The sequence below is a fragment of the Acyrthosiphon pisum genome, chromosome A1 (assembly GCF_005508785.2).
Source record: "Acyrthosiphon pisum isolate AL4f chromosome A1, pea_aphid_22Mar2018_4r6ur, whole genome shotgun sequence".
Classification (NCBI taxonomy): Eukaryota; Metazoa; Arthropoda; class Insecta; order Hemiptera; family Aphididae; genus Acyrthosiphon; species Acyrthosiphon pisum.
The window spans coordinates 7,244,271-7,266,230 of NC_042494.1; the positions used below are offsets into that span (position 1 = coordinate 7,244,271).

Below are 21,960 nucleotides of genomic sequence, written 5' to 3' on the forward strand. Positions count from 1 at the left end.
AATACATAACAGGAATGTTGGTCTACTAAAATAAGAATATAATATATCATAACGGTAATAGAACAAAAAGTAGTGAAGATTTATTAATACTTTTCAAAATTATCAGTTTTCTTAATAACTATGTTATTTAGCTGGGGTTGGCCTGATCCCAATCAAAGTTACTTTCATAATTAGTTAAAGAAATAGTATTTGGCCCAAATTCAAATTTATATGTAATGATGATGTTTACGGGCAAGCAATGCTATATGTTTTTACAATCGTTTAACAATGAATATTATACTTGATACCTAGATATACAATTATATATTATAAAAAAAAAAGCATTGTTCTAGCAGGCACCTATATACTATATTAATATAGGCTTTATTTAACACCATTTAAAAAATACGATTGGTCAGAAGTTATTATTTACAGGCTTCGTTATGGGTTTGTGGAACCTGATTAGGAGTAGCTGATGTTCTCTGCGGATGAAACGAAATGAGAAACCAGTATATACAATATATATTCAAGTAAATCATATTAAAAAAAAAAGTTTCTGAGTTTGGAGGTTTTTAGTGAGGCTTGAGTGGTTTGCAATTCTAAAAAAAAAAAAAAATAATAATAATAATAAAACCAAACGTTTCAAATATTGAGTAATTTTTGTTTTATTTTTTATTTAATTTTTTTTTTAATTTTTGGACATTTTGAACGTGTGTTTGATGTGTGATCTTTTGTTTTGAAACTAATTTATACGATAATTTGTGGATTGCGTAGTTAGCACATCATTTTGTCGGTATAATAAATATAGTGAGATTCGTTCTGCTGCAATATATTGGTCATAATTCGTATTATATGGGTAGGTACGTGAAAAAAGAAAAAGAGCTGTACGCGCAACACATTTTGTCAAAACACCAACGAGCAAACTTTTTTAGTTTCCAAAACGTCGTTTTTCTCTCTCGATGCAAATTTATTTATTCGCGCAGCCAATTGAAAGTTTCGGTGAAAAGGCTCGTATAGTTTTCAAAGATATAATAATATATATACGCCGAGACGACGCGCAACACTGCAATTTTCGCTATATAAACTACATTGCCTCCTTCAGCCCGCATCTCAAGTATATTTTAACTAGGTAGCCAGAAACTTCCGACCCTTCTGCGTACAACCATTTACGCACGATTTGAATTTTGTACCTGTAATTTTAAACACCGTTTGCGCACACATTTTCAAAAATATAATGGCACGTATGCATACATCTAAAAAAAATATCATTGCACGTTTGCATACATTTTAAAAATCATTCCCATGACAATTCGTAGACCGTTTGTAGCTCCGGACAAATATCGATAAATATAATAAACCGTTAGCGCAATTAAAACAATATCGGTAAACATTGGTATTAATTTACAACCATAATTTTGAATTTTAATTATTATTAATGAGTAATGACGATACAATGCGGTTATTATTTATACCTTATCCGTTGTGTTAATTTCATTCTAACCATAATTTCGTTTCATTTATTATTTAAATTATTATTATATTATACTGTAGGACTTAAAATAGTCTGAATACCTACCTATGTAATACTGTATGTAACTAATGGACTGCAGAAAATGTTTCTATAAGATTCTATATAATTGCACACGTGTGTGTAGGACTTTGTAAAATGTATTATTATCTATTAAATAATTAGTACGATTTGTTAGTATTACAAACATGATAATATATTTATAATTTATGTAGGCACCTACAAAATATTATTCGTTATGTACGCTAACGGTCCATCAAATTTCAGTTGATCTGTCAACAATGCGCGCAAACGGTTGTCACCCAGCACACCACACATATTGTTATCATGTTACATTTATATAATTTTATAATAATATGTATATTGTATGTAGGTATAGTACCTATAAAATTTAATAGTGTTATAATATTATGTCGTCACGTTATTAGCGATAGGAATACGCGCGGAACCCATATAATTTTTATATTTTAATTTTCCTTTTTTTTTTTACATTCGTATGTGTATGTATTTTATGCTTTTGGCGTTCACATACGACGAGGGGATCCAAAATGCGATCGGGTCGGGCACGAAAAAAAGAAAACAATGAAACACGCACTATTGAGGTTTACACGAATCGCCACTGCAGTCCACCCTTACTGCAGCGAGTACCTATATATATATATATATATATATATTATACCATCGAAACTTTTTCGGTACTCCCCTTCGCACTGCACGAGCGCGCCGACAATGACATCGCGCGCTGCTGCAGCTATAGCATAATAATATGCCACTATACTCCGTGAACGCGTATATTATACAGGGTGGCCTTACTGCAGGGTTTTGATTTTTCTAATTCAATATTTTTTTAAATACAATTTTTTTTGGTAGGGAACAGATTCAAAAAAAACTTCACAATATGCATTTAAAAAATATATTATTCTTGGTTTTATATATGCGTTTATTTTTAAATGTTCACGCAAACTTTACAAACATGAAAATATAAATTTAAAAAGTTACAAATATTCAGTTAATAATAATCGAAGCCCATTTGAACAACAAAATGTACTATCTCTGAAACAATAATTTATAGCGACCGATTTTAATTTTAACGATAGTAATATTATATGTACTGCAGATTGAGTCTATACTTCGTTTTATACGCTGAAAATGCATTAATAAATTGAATAAAAGTATATATATGTACCTAATATAATATACGTCTAGTAAGCGGTTTTACATGCAGTCACCCTGTGTATAAATTTACCACCGAGCACAATTGATATTGGTACCTATTGTATAATATTGACTGGGAATTAATACTACGTTTAAATTTAACGATTTAGTGGCGCGAACGACAACGTACTTAAGTAAGGTAATTTAAATGAATATTAATAGGTGCCCAGTTATACAGTAACTATAGGTATATATAATATATCTAGCTGTTCAAGTCTCGACGAATGCACGTGTCGTCGCAATAAATCGTTTAATGTTTTGCCTGCGGTTGCGGTCCCACCGGGCGGCGAAATTGGAGAAAAATTAATTTAACAAAATTAAGTGTATAATCCCGAAAACCCGCAGGTGCTAGATTACCGTTGCTTCTGGCGCGTACCCAATTCGGGCAGAGGCTGGACGTGCAGTTATAGTATTTTCCTCTACGCTCTCGAAAAATTAAGATGACGACAAATACAAAATCATGTATGCTTCTGAAATTGCAAAATTTTATCATTTACACGTAAAACTGTCCGTAGTAGCGAGCTGATAAAAGAAGAAAATTATACTATAAATCTTTTTAAATATAACAATTAATATGATAAATATATTATAATATTATTTACACATTTGATAATATACCTAGCGTTTTTCCGTATTCATTTCCCGCATAACTACATATATGTAAATCCAGTTCGACATGGAAAGCTTTGAAATAATAATTATTTGATTACCTACTCCATATTGATAACGCAAAGTAACAAAGCGATTTGATGTATGTTCACACAGATAAAAAAATAGGTTATACATTTTAGATTATTCCAAAAGATTTTTCTATGCCATCACAAACACGCACCTTATATTTTCTCTTTCGAGTTTCCGATATACCTAAAGCATGTGCTATCGTTCTCTTTTTCATACACGTATATTATTACATAATGTCCTACAGGGAAAAATAATATCTTATGGGTTATGAACATACGAATATACGATATTGTTTCGATTCCCTATTATTATCTACTGTGTACAAATAAGAGTCAATTTTTAATCGTGTTAAAACATATTATTAATAATTTTAATTTTGCTCAATTACCGACGTGTTTATATTTTGTTCTATACTTCTATATAATTAATTATAATTACAATTAATAACAACGTTAATAGTAATACTCAATAAAACGCCGTTTCAGAAAATTCGTTATGTGTATTTGATTGTACCTATATAATAATTAATAATATTAATACCGTAGGTGCCTATTTCATATAAAATTTCAATGAGAATATATTATATGGCTTTAGTAATTAAATAACCATTATATGTTTTCCGTTAGTACCTATAAACAAGTTTGAAAAAATAAACATTATTCTAGTATTTTACTCTTACAAATAAATTCGTTGTATTTGGTAACACTGGTTCAAACAATGGTTATTGAGTTGTAAAAAATATAACTTTGAACTGTAAGCAGCACTATTCATTTGTAACGCCAAATTTCAAACTAAAACGTGACAGATGAAACACACAAAAACCATATTTTTACTGAACAAATGAAAAAATGTAGAGCACGCAATAACGCACTGTAACGACTATAACAATGTGTAATAATTATTATGTGTTTGCAAAAAAATATTTAAATAATTGATAAATTTACGGCAATAGCGATCATTAATATTTAATATTATTTAAATTACTACCCATAGTAATAAATTTGTCAATATGCTATATTTTATATTCTATAATATAATCAATATAGTACCTATATTATGTAGTATCATAGTTTTGTTTTTAAATTTTGTGTTATAACACGTTTAAATGCATACACTTCTATATAATATTTCTATAAAAAAAACAGTTCTAGTACATCATAATTATAATTCTCGTCATTACTATAATAATAATAATAATTAATACAATGATAAACTAGATTCAATTGCTCATAAAAATTGTCCATAAATGATCTATATTGTCTACTTTTTGTTCTTGGAAAATCTTAACTTAATAACTACTGTGTAGTTATCGAGTGATGATCTGTTATTTTTATTAGTTTATTTGTAATCTAATTAAATAAATTATATTTACATTCACCAATAATTAATAAAACATTTGCTATTGAGTATAGGCCGTAGTATACTAGTATAGATTTTAAATCTATTTCAAAATGAAAAAGCTATAATATAATAATTTTAATTATAAAAATCAGATCTATTATGAGTTATTGGGTACTTATTGTTATTACACATCTCATGAAAATGTATAATTTTAATGATTTATAGAATATTTTTTTGTATAGAATTGGGCCCAAAATCAGCGTCACGTAGCGTATAAAATAGATATTCAAATACCCACGCTGTTAGAGATATACCTAGATACTATCATATCATTAAGCCCTCGCGTGATTTTCTCTTGGCTATTTCTCGTTTGCACGTAAAATATTATATTTTTATTATATAATATTATAAGCTCCGCGGCTGCCAAGTGCTAACTCTAGAGCAGTAAATGTACCTATACGCCGTATAGAAATATTAGTTACTCTCCGCCGAGCGCGAAACACGACGTCATTAATCGGAGGCAAGGGAAGAAGACGCTCGCTGTCCCGTTCGCGTACGATAAGATTGAATCGGCCGAGAGCTTACACAGTTACGAGTTTTATTTTTTACTTTTCCGCTGCATTCGGCATTTTGCGCATGCTGGCCGTTTCCCGTCGAGAGCGAAACGACGGCGGTGGCGGCGACGCGTGCAACAAATTGCCGTCGAAGAGCCACCGCCGCCGCTTGTTCCGAGTGGATACGTGTTTAAAATTTTAGGGTTTTGGTTTTAAAAATAACATAATATAATATTATTTACGACGAAAAATATTTCAAAATATAAACAAGGCTACCCTGGATCAAAGTTTAGATTGCATCATAAAATTTTTTTACTATACAAATGAATAATATATTTTAGTTAATTTTTTGAAAATAAATCATACGCTCCTAAATAAAAATATCAATTAATATGGAGGTTAATTTATTTGATCTCGTAAAAGTTCACTTTTTAACGTATAGATAAACATTTTCCCTACGATGCTCAACCCGTTCTCGATATAAACTTGTGTTTTAATTTATTTTTAGCTTACAGATTTTGTGTCTTAAAAGCGATACGATCTTTCAATCTACATCATGTAACGCGTCAGTTAATCATATTATTATAGGTATAGAAAATATTACACCTGTTTTCTGTATATTACAAAGTAATATAAAATTACACAATATAATATCGTTATTACTATTACTATTATAATCACGCCGTAGAGAACCCTCGTTTGCGATAAACTCATATTATATAATATAGAAAAATGGCTCTAAGTCCGTTCGCGCGTTTTTGTGCGAGGACATCCCCCTTCTTTTAAAGTGCTTAAAAAAAGAGTGGTAGGAAGAAAAGAAAAAAGGAACACGCGTATCTCTCTCTCTCTCTCTCTCTCTCTCTCTCTCTCTCTCTCTCTATCTCTCTCACTTATACATATATGTGTGCGCCACGTGCGGTGGGACGGTATTATAAACGGTGGCGGGGTTGAGGGGGTCGTGCGCGCGATGAGTCATCCGACCGTGTTTTGAGTCATCCTTACCCTCCTCCCGCTTTAGCCCTTCTACCCCGTCCGACACGAGCTCCAGCCCCCGTCGCTCACCCTCGCGCACTCCCGCCGGTCACCATCGATCAGTGTGTGTATGTGTGTGCGCGCGTGTGCGCTCGGTGCAACCCCATTTTCCGTTTCAACCTCTTCGCCCCGCCGCCGGCACTGTTACGCCCCAACCTACCCCGTGTCGTAAACACTTTCGCTCGAATCCCTGGGCCCTTTTGCCCGGGACGCGCACGTTCGCCGCTGCAAAGTCCCCCACCCCCGCCGCACTTTGCCATCGGGCATACGACCCCTTTGTCCCTCCTTCCAGGGCTCATTCACCACCGCTTCTTCTTCTTCTTTTTCTCCTCCTCCTATATCTCCCATCTCTTTCTCTCTCTCTCTCTCTCTCTCTCTCTCTCTCTATCTCTCTCTATCATTCTCTCTCTCTCGGTTCGACAACCCTACCCACCACCGCGTCCCGTCGTCATTATCCCCGGGCTTTTGTGAGGATCCGCCGCCACCGCTCACTGAACCCTCCCCACCAAAGCCACCCCACCCGTTGCACTGTGTGCACACCTCTTTACTACGGAGTGCGGCGCGTATATATATATAATAATTATATATACACACGTAGTAATACGCGACCGGTTACTATACGCGCGTAAAACTACTATGGACAAGTGGTGACGGGAGGGTAAAATTTAAATTAAACCCTCCACCCTGCGTCCGCCGTGGTCTTCCACTCACATCCACACCGATCCACCGTCCCGTCCGTCCGTCCGTCACAACTCGCGTGCCGGCATCGCACCCGACCGGCGCTCATCTCCCGCGTGAGTGAACTACCGCTGCAGGTGTTTGTTTGCGTGTGTACCTAAATTAAATACGACCGTTAAATTCGCACGTCGATATCGGACTAGCGTGAGATCAAATAATAACGATTTTTAATTGGTATTTTAGGCACCAATATACCGTCACATCGATCCCGCCAGGGTTGCGATAATCGTTTTGTAATATTATCGTCTTTACCTACTGCGTTAGATTTGTATGGATTTATCATTCGTAAATTTATCTTGCAAGTGATTATCGACGGAAGATCGCTGCGACAAACGTTTAGAATTCTAAAAAAAAACTTTCTAGAAAGCGTATATACATAGTATTTTCCGTTTATGAGTAACCTAACCCTGTGTACACTCTGCACTGGTAGTGCGGAAGTGGTGTATACAGCAGTGCGGGTGGCGGTGGTGGTGGTGGTGGTGGTGGTGGTGGCGATGACGAGACTCCAGCAGACAGGGTGTACGAAGGAAGAAGGGTTGTTGCGCGCCGGAAATCCCGCTAAGGGTCCCCGTGCGTGCGTGCGAACAAAGGGATCTGTGCGAGTAATTTGAAAAATTTACGAGCGGTGTGTTTGACAGCGTTGTTTCAACTTCCCGAACGCGGTCTATACGTTTTTTTCTGCGACGGGATGACTACATCCTGCACCACTGCGCCATCGGATCAGCTGTTTAAAATTTACGCAATTCGAAAACTTGTTAGGTACGATACATACGAACGTTCATCAATATTACATAGTGAACATTTAAAATCATAAAATACGACGTATTTTAAATTTAATATTATCCCAGTGAGGAAATAATCGACTGGACGCAACGACGCGAGCTTGCCTGTCCCACAAAGTACACAAGACTATTATTATGTCTATGGCTATCATTCCCATAAAAATCAGTTTATAAAAAAAGGTAGCTATATTCAAATGGAAATCTCTTTACAAACAGACAAAATTGCTTTTTGGCACTGTGAAAGTTATGAATTTTGATACCTAGTTCCCCAAACTTGACACGATCTAACCGTAATTTAATATTGTTATATAAGGACACGTGGTTTAGGCTCTTACAATATTCCGCAGGAGTCCCGTCTGGTTTTAACTTATAATAATAATATACACTATCGACGAACACAAAACAAGGATTCGTCCCATACCGCACTGATAAGTTTACATTAATTGTATTAATAGCGAAACTATTTATTTTTTTTAAGCTGTGAATTCTTTAGAATTTATATGCTCGCTTACGTTTTCATTTATATTATTAGCGTTTCTTTTAAACAAAAAAACTTATTCAAAAAACTCACATTTGATAATGGTTCAGTAAATATCAATGACTACAATTATTTACCAGTGTAATAATAATTATATAACTGCAGTACCGATAATATCGATGTAACATCGACTGAATGATTACTCGAACAGTCGAACGTCAATACTTATTATACTTATTATACATTTATGTACTATAATAGTACATAAATGTATAATATATTGATTACAGTACTATATAAAACGTATTGATATACATAATAATACATAATAATACGTTAGAATGCATACAACGAAATATAAATACGTTTATTAGTCACTTTTACGACAAGCATTTCGCACAAAAGTCGTTTAGTTTAAAAATACCTATATTAATACAACCTATATAATCGTGGTTTGTTAAATTTATTATACACCTCCAATGACAGTCCATTGCAAATAGGTTTTATAATAATTTTAACGACAGACGTATTTCGTTATTATTTAATAAAAAAAATAATATAACGATCATTGCATCGTCATAATATTATATAATATGTGTTTAAAATTATGAATAACTAGCTGAATATCCCGGCTTCGCATGCGTGCAGTTTTTTTTATACATCTCTCAAATCATATTTTTGTCAAATTCAATTGAGTAGTTTTTGAGTATATAAAATATATTATACATGAATATCCCGCTCCTGGCGTTGCCCGTGCCAAATAAGGGTCCGCGATACTCACTTGTGATGATCAATCAGTACAAAATATCTCGGTTTTGATGTATTTTATAGCTCTTAGTATAACTCGGAACGTGGATCAAATTACTCTCCAAACATTCCTGATGGTTCTAAAAACAATCTTTTCTTCTAAAAGCAATTTTCGTCAAAAACGGTAGAGTAGTTTTTGAGTCCATGGGCAACAAACAATGAAGAATCATTTTATAATTAATAAACTTTCATAGAAATAATTGTTTTAAGCTATAATTTGTTTATTCAAGACCATAAACGCGACAGTTTGATGCACGCTTTTACTCCATCTGCCCGAGTGACCAATGGCAATTATTTATAAACAACAAAATAATTTCCGATTTCCATCGTGAATCTCAAGATCCCTGTTTGATGACCTCTTAAAAATGTGAATATTGGAAAATCCTTTCTTATTATTGCACATGTAGAGCATTAGAGGAACCACTATTCCTAACTTCAAGTTGGTACGTAGTTTTTGAGATGTATTGATGAACTAACTATAATATCTGTATACACAGATAAACTTATCAGACGGAATTCGTGAATTATCACTCCTGGTGCGCGTGGATCTCAACAATATGTATAGGTACTAGAACACGTCATATATTATATAGGTGCACGTGCTGTAAACAAAACACAATATTTTTTAGCGAACATAATTGACATAAATTCGGTAATGTGTATGTATATAGCTGTTGTTGATATCGTTTGCACGGATACACTTGTTGCAAAAACACTAAATATCCCGCCACTGCCACGGTTTTCTCGGTGTCGTTGGTACGGCAATTAATTTTACACGGAGCACACGAGTCTCTTTGTTTGGAAAATCCCACTTTCGGTTCACATATTTTTATTTTTGCTTTCTCGAATTACGAGCGAGCGTAGCTATAAAAGTGCAGACAGCGAGATGATACAGTTGTACAATTGTCTTTACAATATAAAAATATTATTACCTACCCAATATATAATATTATGTATTCTTACGACGTAAATTATTGTGAAATTCTAGTTTAAAATAATGGTATTTCTCCTTTTATCGTTGTGTCTCTCTTTGTGGCCCGTTGTTTACAAAGTATATACATTATTTTCCGTTTTTAGTCGGAAAATATAATACTTAATCGAGAGTGTTACGCCGAGATTTATGTTAGTAAGAAAGATCAAGGCGAATCAAATTTTAAAAGAAATCACGCGTTATTAAATTTAACCTTTTTACTGTTTGTGTTATTTTATTTTATTTCGCATTCACAAAGAATTAAAATTTTTAGCATCTTAAAGAAGACCATACATACTTTGTTAATCCCAAATTGAAAATTTTCCAAAGTATTTATTTTTTTGTTTTAAAATGACGATATCTCGATAAATGTGATTAGCGACTTGTAGCTGGGGAGTTGTGGAGAGGGTGTGGGCAAAGACAAGGCAAAGTTTTTTTAATTACGGTCACTATATTAAAAATATTTTGTTGGCCCAATAGCTATAAACTTGTCGAGTTGGTCGATGGTCGGTCGCGCTAGTCGTGCACTTACTATGGGCACATGCTACGTTTTACGATGTACTGGCGCTTACCTACATGTAGGCAAAACTAGGTACACCTACGTACAATAAAATAAATAAAAATATAAACTATAAAATTTATAGTTTATATCATTTAATGATACAATATAATATTACAATATTATGATATGATATGTGTGTGCATGTGCCTTTTTATTCACGTTCCTAATCTGTTGCTCGTCGGATTTTCAGATATTCACATCAGACAGTGTATGTGTTACCGAGTGTGTAGAATGAGAGCGCCAAAAAAAAAAAAAAAAACCATTAAACGTTTTGCGCGAGTAGAGCGGTATTATACAAGATTATTGATGCCGTGTTGGTATATATCGCGGCCGTCACGGCGCAGAGATCGACCCGGCAAAAACGTATATATATAAAATTATTATGACACTAAATAAATATTAAATACAATTATTTTATACATCGCGCACATATTTTTTATACGTGTTCGACACATATATAAACTATGTGCGTTGTCTCGTGTGGTTTTATTTGATAATTTTTATTATTATTATTATTTTCTTTGTTTGCCATGTTTTGTTTTTGCCACCAAGTGTTGATGACAGTTGCACGTGTGGAAATATATATTTTATATACGTTTTCTGAATCCCGGACAGTTTTCAGTTGTTCGTTTTGGGATTTGGTTTTGATGTTTTGTTTCTTTACACATATATTTAGAGTATGTTATTATTATTGTTTTATAGGTAACTACCTTACATCATATCCATCATCATCCATTAATCATCATCATATATTATTTTACCTACTACATATCGGACGTTCTATATTGTGTATTTGTGTATATTCTGCAATAGTTTCATTTTCGTTTTGAAAACATTTCGTGTCGTTTTAACGCACAAACTGTTTTTTATTAATTTAATTTATCATAATTTCATTGATTTATTACGATCACACGCACTGTTCTACTCTTACATTGCCAACTCATTATCATCATCATCATCATCATCATCATCATCATCATCATCATCATATTATTTGTTATATTGTTTTCTTGTTATTATATATAATTATAAAAAGGTGTTTTTTCGTTTAAAATTCATTTTGGTGTTGATCCTTTTTATTTAAATATATATATATACTATATAATAATATGCGTGCTGTTGTGGTGAGAGCTTTTCGTAGGCTTTGGTGAAATAAATATAATTATTTTGATGATATATATAAACAAAACGTACGAATAAATATAATTTACATATGCAATATTTTTAACATTTAAACCATATATTGTTTGAATCATACATATTATATATATATATTATTTACCTTGTTTACACATATTATATGATATATGTAATAGTTGTTTAATTTATTTCCTGTTTGGTGTGCAGGGTTTTTGGTTTGCAGTGTTTTACATTTTGTTTTTTTTTTTTTTTTTAATTTTTTTTAGAAATGAAGCATCGATTGATTACTGTGCTTTTACATTCCTATATTATATTATTATAAAACACGAATTATTACGTACATATAGAATTATATAATCACGGGGAGGGTTTTTTATGCCACAATTGTTAATTGCCTGTGCCTTTTGTGAGTCACAATTATAATATTACTGCAATTACATACAGTATCGGATATGAAAACGCTTTAGGTTGATTTTATTCTGTTGCAGTTTATATTTACATTTTTATATTATATTTTAAAATTTTGTGATATATAATAATTATATTGTATTGAATTAACACAGTAAACGTTTTCATTAGCAGTGCAGTATAGCGTAGTTTCTGTATATCATGTATAATAATTAATGATTAGCACGATTATGTATCATTAAATTATTATAATAATATTGTTATTATTTTCGTCGACGTAACGTCATCTTTTACCCGCGGCAACATTCGATAATAAACATCAGTATAATATATTATGATGACAAAATAGAAACGCATGACAATTTCGACCCGCCACTGCGGCAATCGAAATGGAAACGTTCACGCGAAGTAAAACGCGATATGATTATTATTATTATTATTATTTGAACGTGTTATTTAATTTTCTAGAGTAGGTACTATATGCAATATGTATACATATTACATATTATAAAGTAGGGAAAAATGGCATGGCACTAAATAACGATCCGAGTACACTGTTCGCACACATACACTTTTAGGCCATATATACACACTACGATTAATAACGAAACGCGGTGCACTACTGTAGTGCGTGCGAAGGATACGCGAGGGGGTCGTTGAGCTTCATCAAGCATTACAAACCCTTCTGTACCCTGCCCCCTCGTACACGCCGCTCAGCCCCGAAGAAGAAACATTAAACGTTCCGTGACGTATCTATTTATAAGACGAGTGTAGTTTTTCTTTTTAACAAATTAAATACTCGCGATTATTAACGAACAACGCTATTATAGCGCATACTTCAACGACTAACGAAATAAGCACTATACCTACCTGTTTGTTATAAATTGTTGAAACGCGGGGGATGATATCATTTTCTTTATAAACACTCGTCGACATCGAATATACGTATGTGGGTGTTAAATATTAATTATACATTTAAAACTATTTAGAATACAGACGCCGACTCATAACGCGATATTGATAATAGTCGATGTATTGACTAATGGATTTCCTCTAGATTTTTCGCATTTCCGGTACGAAATAATACCTATTATAGGCCGTGTAATTAATATGCGTAGACCCAAATATTTTGTCTTATGCACAATATTAACTTCATATTTCTAAACGTAATATTATATATTATAATAATTTAAAAGCCAGACTAACCAAGTAATAAAAATGTCCTCATAGATGACACAAAACTATAACTATATATGTTTAGTCATAATATCGGGTTAAATCAATAAAATGCCATTCAAAAAATAAAACTCTTTTCAAACATGCGTCGCATATATGGCGGCCGTTTTTTTATGCGTTTCGCAAAACTTATCACGTATATAACGCATGTCTACACGTATATGGGTATAAAATTAAAATCGATAGTACTTACTATAGCCGCTGAAACTCAATTTGCTGTTTGTAATTTGTATTCGTTAAGTCCCGTAATACCTTTTCAGACAAGCGTTGATTCTACAAAGTGTTTCGTAATAACATTCTAAAGAACTTAAAGTCTCTACGAACGCAGTGTAGGTCGCATAACAAAACAACCTGTGGAATCAAATTTAAATCACGTTTTAATTTTAAGAAGGGCAATTATAATTTTAATTGATTTAATTAAATGCCGCAGAAAAGTAATTGTTTAAATTCTTTTCTAATTTAATCGGATGCACGTGCAGGTGGGTAATTATTAATATGTCTCTACTTCGTTAGTAGAGTACGTACTATAAATTATTTTTAAAAAAGTAAGCTACTTGAAAAGTTTATTGTGTTATATAATATATAGTTTTCTGCTCTTAAACAATAATGACGTGACGTACCGCACGTACTCATCTCAAAATGATAAAAAAACCACTTGCATATAAAATGTATAATAACAAATATTCATAACATACCTATATATTACATGACAATACCTATGATATTATATCATCCGCACGACCAAAGTAATATAATTTCTCTCAAAAACTATCGACCCTGGCCGTACAACGATTTTTGTGTACGAAATTGAAAGACCCGCAGCACCCGCGCAATCATAAAATACCTAATATAATATTGTGATAAATTGATTAGCGCATAAAAAAAATATTAAATTCTCAATCCTGTACATTGGAATTGATATATTAACATAATCACATATTATAATGTAGAACCGTAAACCACCACATTATTCGACTATAAGCAAATATTTAAATATTTTTTTTTTTTACAAAACAGTGTGCATAATAAATATTTATAAACGACTGAGTATTACAACTTATAAGTTATAACAATATAATATTTAACGTGTATAACTTATAATAAGAGTCGATAAAACACTTTAATATATGCGTTCACATGCACACTTTCGTATCTAGTTTCACGGTGTGATATAGGTAGTAGGTAGGTACGTATGCCCCGTTCATGTGTAATAATATAAAGCCTGTGTAAAAATTTAGTGACAAAAGTCAACGCATTACATACAAACATTCTGTAATGAAAACGACTAATGATTCCCCTCTTTTGAATACACAGCCGTTTACAGGTTAGGTTAGGTACCTACCTCATTGTACCGCGTCAGATTAATTATAAATAATAACACGTCCATAAAGTTATGATATTATGTACGTTTTCAAACAACACACGCAGGTGACTAGGTCAAATAAGTATAATAACTTTTAAAACGCTGTGTTAATTATTCGTTGCAATCCTTCGGGTATACAATTCAAAACTATTCAACTATATATCATTATTATACGCATAATATTATATAGGTACTTCGTAATATTATATTAGATTATTGATACGCAATTGAAAAACGGCCAAAGTGAATAATGTTATAAAAAAAATTAGATTTGCGATTAATTATTTATTTACATTTGATACAATTTCTGATTTTTTTACGCTCGCGAAAATTGCACCGGTACTACAATATACCGACAAAGTACCTATTGAGTAAATAGCCTTTGCATAATAAATAGACCCGGTACCTATAAATCTTATAAAACTCGTAAATTGCTCATTTGCTCGACGTTTTAAATACTCCTTCTTCAACTTCTGTCAACCACCCTCTTCCAAAAATTAAATGGTCTCGAAAATTTATTTTTTTTATCCCTCATGTCGAAATGAATACGTCTCTCGTCTTTGCTTAGAATCTGAACGGATTATATAATATTATATATGTACACTGAACCATTGAATATACATCACATAACCGCATCGCCTTTATCTCAGTTTTGTGTAACAGATGAAATAATCCACGGGATCACACTAAAACTCGAGACGACGCGTTATGAATACTGAAAAGGCCACACTAAACCAGCTTTTTAAGAGGTTTGGTATAGACAGTTTCAATATAATTCTATATTATGCAAAAATATTAATTCAAAGTAACTTACAAGTGGTCCCTTTTTAGTGCCATTTTGGGTTGATTACGATATTATACTGAAAAACAGTTTAGCTTGGATAAGACCAAAAAGACCGCACGAAGGGACAAAAATATGTTTACAACATAGAGCGGAGCTTTGATTTGACATCGCCATGTCAATTTTGTTTTTTTGGTATCACTTTTTCAGAAAAATAGTTGTTTAAGTTTTTGAAATAGTGATATCGATTTGGAATGCCAATATTCTGGGTGTTTAATTTATACGATATTATGTACTATTGACAAATCTAATATTTTTTATTTCTTTGATTGGAGTATAACTATGGCCTTTACTACGGCCTATACTATGGCCGTTAAGAGCATATTATAATTTACGGAAGTACTGGGGACTCGAGCGTTGCTTAGGACATGCCAATTTTCCCTAAGACATTTTACGTGCGTAATAACATAATTATATATATATATATATACACTTTTTACGTTAAATTAAACACACACATATAATAAACACACATAGACTGCGTAATACAGCAGTTAAATTGTTTTTGCGTAAAAAATAAAATATAAACACATAATATTATCAATTTAAATAAATGATTTTATTAAGGAAATCATAATTGTAGTAGTACGTTTTGCGTGTAGAGCAGTCTGATAAGTCTTATCATATAATGTAATATTACGCGTAGTCCGACAGACTTGTCGAGTGCGACGTTTTTAATCAACCTCGACCGTGTTTCAGGGTGCAGCCAAGCTACCTGTACCAAGCTGGTCAAGCGGCCAGCGCGGCGTACTTAGGTGGAGGTGGTGTTATGCCACTTGCCCCAACGCACGCCGCGGCAATGGCCGCGGCCACGTCGCAGTTCTACGAGTACCAGAACGCCGCCGCGGCCGCAGCAGCCGCAGCGGCCCTGTCGTCCTATCCGTCGCAGTACGCCGCCGCAGCTGCGGCGGCTGCATCGTTTGACCCGTACACATCAGCAGCCGCAGGTAATTATTAACTGTTTTGAAACAGTGTTATAACAGGGGTAGTGTAATTTTCCCGTGTTGTGGTGAATCAAAAATTGCGTCAAAATTAGAATACATTTACTATCTTTTTTTGACTTGTTTTCTACCTAACCTTCGTCCTCCTCCATACACTTTTGGTAGCGTAGCACAAATTTTTGATACCCATCTGGTGTGTGTTATTACTATACGGAATCAGTCAGTAACCGAAATGGTGAGTTCAGCTTAACTTCTAAACGACTTTTCTCACAGAAAAATTCTTAACGCCGGAAAATTAAAATCCTCTATTCAGACATAGGAAAAGTTGCTTTGAGGTTATCACTCGCCGTATATACGGAGCGATTGTATTACTCCAGATATTCCGTATCTTGGCTGAGTGTCAACCCCAACCAACCTTACTTTGCTAGTTCACTTCAACTTCTCGCCTCTAGGTTAGGTTAAGTTTAGAATTTCGAGTGTTTTTACCATACAGGAATTCTAATACACAATATATTATAATACACCTTATCTGTGTATAGGTATTGTTTAATTTCACCGATGTAATTTCCTACCATCTATATATTACACTCAATATAATATATAATATTGCACACATAATAATAAAAAAAATTTAGTTCTTCTCGATTACATCAGCAGATCTAATAGGTTATAGGTAGGTACAATGGTGAATAGTTTTTTACCTTTTACAAAACAACCGCTTATACTACAGTATTATAGTTGTTTTATGTTTAATTGTGTATATACGGGTAAACGAGCCGAGACCAAAAAGACGATCGTTTAATTTAATTTTAAAACAGTTTGATTTCGACAGAAAAAAAATAGAGATCTCCATGCATGCAATGCGAGACTTTAGGTTTATGATGTGAATAGCTTAATACGTCCATCAATATTATACTGCAGCCGTCAAATGTTTATAACGATATCATCTGTGATAGTTTGCCAACATATATAATACGATTTACCTGTAATACAAGAATTGTATTGACATCTATTGGGAAATCGTTCAAAATCCAAGATTTTGGGACCACTGGCCCGGGTATAATACGAATTTAAGAATTATATCAAGTGGAAAAAAAGAGACTTTTTGACAAATATCATCATATTATATAACAAAATAAATTATCGTTTGATAAATTACATATTTCTCTTCGATTTTTCTTACTTGTTCGCCCTATTACTACATTTTATTAATATCATTACATTTAGTGTTTTATATTACCCTACCGATCGAAAAACGATCGAGACCGTATTTTCGGCATATTGATGGCATATATTACAATATCGCGTGACGTGCGTGTTTTGAGTCGTCCATCGCATATATGTACTACCGGCGTAGAGGTATACAATAGCAATGAAACATTATAATAATAATAATAATATTGTCGTGTGATTACTGCCGGTTAGTACTTACAGTGATTGTGTCTAATGACGATATTTCGTTTTGTTTTTTGACAGGGGTCGCCAACTACGGCACGCCGTACTCCTACGCGGCACTGCCCAGCAGCACTGCCGGTCTGCCGACAGCGGCAAGCTCGGCCAGCGCTTTCACCGGCCTGTCTCCGTACACCGCGGCCGCAGCCCAACAAGCGGCGTCGCTGCAAGAAGCACGGTTACAGTAGCATTGTCAATTCAAAGCAGCCCGTGCCCTCCGTCCTAGATTACGAATTTTTCAGAGTCAGGGACATCGGTAGTGTGTCGTCGTCGTCGTCGTCTTCGACAGGCAAACAAAAACAAAAAAAAAAAAAAATTTATTAAATAAAACTTAGGAGTACGCTCGATTATTAAATAACATAACACTAATATTAATTGTAAAATAATATAATATATCATATATCATATTATATATATAATATATAGAAAAAAAAAAACGAAAAAAAAACTAAATCGTTGTCAAAAACGAAATTGTCCACAGCTTACCAAAAAAATTTTATTATTATTTAATAATAATAAAAAAACCTTAGACTATAAGTATATTATATTATATAGATAATAATTATTGTAATAATATAAATTGTCATGTAGTGTTTAGGTAGTGGCCGTCGTCGTGGTCAATGCCCGCGGTATAATATGTGAATTAAAAATTGAAACTGAAACGCGCGCACTTAAGCTTTTCGTCCATATTTGGTTTGTGGACGATGGTGTCGATCACTTATTTTACTATTGTATATAATAATATACTACGTACTATATAAAAGTGATGAATATAATAATCAGCCACGTATCAATGTACCTACTATGTTTGTGTTTTTCGATCAATCGATCTTCGCCCTTCGGAAAAAATCGAAACCTACAAACGCGGCTGTTTGAAATTACATTTTATACATCGATACCGACCGTTACCAATTTACTATCGTAACCGACGCAAAATATTGTAACAATACTTACCTGATTTACCTATACGAATATTATACGAGCCTGTATATAATATAATATTATAATTATTATTACAATTATTATTATTCTTATACAATAATATTATATACAGGTTACGACCGTGCAATCGCATCTCGAGCGCATAAATTATGTATTATTATTTTGTTTAGTTCAATTTTATTTTATTCAATTTTATTATATATTTTTTTTCGATTATTTATTTTATTTGTGTATACAAATTATTGTTTGTTTAATATTTTAGATTTTAATTTATTTTATAGCGATCGGAAATCGTAGTAGTTATCATCACGTTAATTCTAGACAATTATTTTTGGGCTATTAAATGTCGAAACATTAAAGGATTTTACCTAGTTATTATTTTAATGATTATAAATGGGTTCAGTAAAATACATTTTGTGCCAAACATTGAAAATATTGGGCAGTTTAAATGTGATATATTTGATAAACTAACTAGCAACTATCCCAAAGCAAAAGTGCAAATAATAAAATTATGTGCAAGAAACCCCGTGGGTAAAATTGTTTAAATTAGTAGAAAACCTGCTGATTGGTGGGTATACCTATAACATATTATACGCGGTAAAGAATGAAGTATCTAACTATAACTTATATTATAAGATAAATATCATAATAATACATATTATAATATATTAAAATAGCCATCTAATTATTAAAATATTAAGTGGTTATTGTTTTATTAAATATATTTTAAAAAAAAAATTGAAACAACTAAATAACTTTTTAAACGTATAAAATACGATTATGTACTATTATATGATATTATAATTAATATGTTTTTATTTTTATCCATATAATTATTATCGTATATATATTTATTTAAAGAATTATCGATAACGAATATAATATTTATATATATTATATATACCTAGTCTATAATGTAATTTTATTTTTTGTTTTACATATTTAATATTTTTAGGTTAGTATATTATATTATTATAAAGAATTTATATCATAATTTTAATAACAGCCACGCATCTCTAGTCATGTGTACAATAAGTTTATTAATCAATTTTAATTTTAAGAGAAAATATTATTATATATTATGTTTAATTAGTTAACCTAATATTATTGTCAGGTATCTATACATTTGTATAGTGTATAAACGTATTTTTATGTCATATAATACATAAATATATTATTATAAATAGGTTTATTTTATACATGTTTAATATTTCTAAGGTGATATTTAACGTCAAATCTATTAACCAAGCACAAGGTAAAGTAATCAATTTTTATAAAGACAATTATTTACGAACATTTTTCTCGATTTATATAAATAAAATAGCCAGAGGCAGACATTTTCCAGATTATATATTATACGAACAGAACCACTCCTTTCCGTGTATAGCCTCGTTAAAATACATCAGTAAATTGTTTTATAAACATACGAGCTTACGTTTAAAAAAGAAATTACAGGAATTTTAGTTTTCTATTTTGAGCATTTATAGATTAGAAATAATAATTTAAACTGGTGCCACCATCTCATCATATTGTATAATATTTCTTATTTTCTTCCCGTATATTATATGATATTATGTATAACAATCAAGCTTGTAGTTCATTTTTTTACTCTATGTAACACACACTTACAATGAATAAAACTCTAATTTTTTATATATATATATGTAAAAAAAGACTGAAGATTGTTTTTTTACACTTAGAGCCAGTTAAATAATATTATGAGTGTTTATTTCTAGCGTTTACGTAGAGCGATGTCGACCAGAAGAAAATTGTAATTCCATTTTTAAATGTAGTAGTATTGTATAGTATTTTTCTAAATGCGGGGTAAATAAATCGAATTTGTTTTTCGTAGAACAAAATTAACAATTTTTTACCGTGGTTTATACTAGTCTTGTGTGAACCGTGGGCGCAATGTCCATATTATGTCAATAAATAATAATAATATAATAAGTGTGTGAAATGTCCCCTTACGTAAGCGATAATATAATATATTATTGAATAGTAGGTACCTATTTAATCGATTTAAAAAAAAAAAAGGGGTGATTGAACCCCGCCACCTCCACTCCGGCCCAATCAACTATATAAAATACCTGTACCATATAATAATATTAACATAATATACTTCCATGATAAAAACAAAGCTAAATGTACAAAATAAAAATAAATGTATTATTATATTATGTTCAATCTGGTGTGCCTTGTAAATTACATAAAAGTGAATAAAAAATAAAAATAAGAATAATAGATGTATATTTTGATATATAAAAAATTTAAGTAAAAAAAAGCAAAAAAATCGATAGCATTGACGTTCATCCATGTTTAATTCTATTGTTATATTGATGTGTTACCTACGATAATGATAATAATAATAATAAACAATAATAATTATACTCGGTAATCTGACAGATTTCATATTATTTTTCGACTATAATATTGTAAATAATAAAATACTAACGCGCAAGATGAATAAAATATGACGTGTTTTGTGTACTTAACGATTTTTAAGACAGAACTACGATGTATGAACATATCGAAGTTGATTTTTTTAAAGAAAATTTAATTAAATAAAATATAATTTCACACGGCTATTATTAATGTATTAAAGTTAATACGATTTGTAAAAAAACAAAAAAAAAAATGTAGTACCTAGTTATTGTTGGCGAAAACATAATATTATACATAACCAACGGTGAAGCTAGTCATATGGGAAATATTCCGGTGCACCATATTTTAAAATTTAACGTACCTATTTAATGTTGTATAATATAAGAACATTATTATTATATATTTAAATATTATTTATAAATGATTAGACACGTAAGCTTATATTATAATGTGGTGATCAATTGTATCACATTAGTATAATATATTATATATATAAAAATTCGATGGAATTTAGTCAATATTAATGGTTAATTTTAAGGCATAGTTGTATAAATAAATTAAATACATGTTTAAAAATTGATTTTG

General features: G+C 31.8%; 1 protein-coding gene across 1 annotated transcript in view; it reads left to right on the forward strand.

Annotated features, from left to right (window-relative positions):
* Positions 1–19,458, forward strand: part of LOC100165456 (RNA-binding protein 24) — a 39,474-nt gene extending 20,016 nt beyond the window's left edge. Inside the window, exons 4-5 of the mRNA XM_001947998.5 lie at positions 16,355–16,602; positions 18,073–19,458. Coding sequence (XP_001948033.2) covers positions 16,355–16,602; positions 18,073–18,236 — 412 coding nt within the window. The 3' untranslated portion in view covers positions 18,237–19,458. The remainder of the gene's footprint in view (positions 1–16,354; positions 16,603–18,072) is intronic.
* Positions 19,459–21,960: the final 2,502 nt, after the last annotated feature.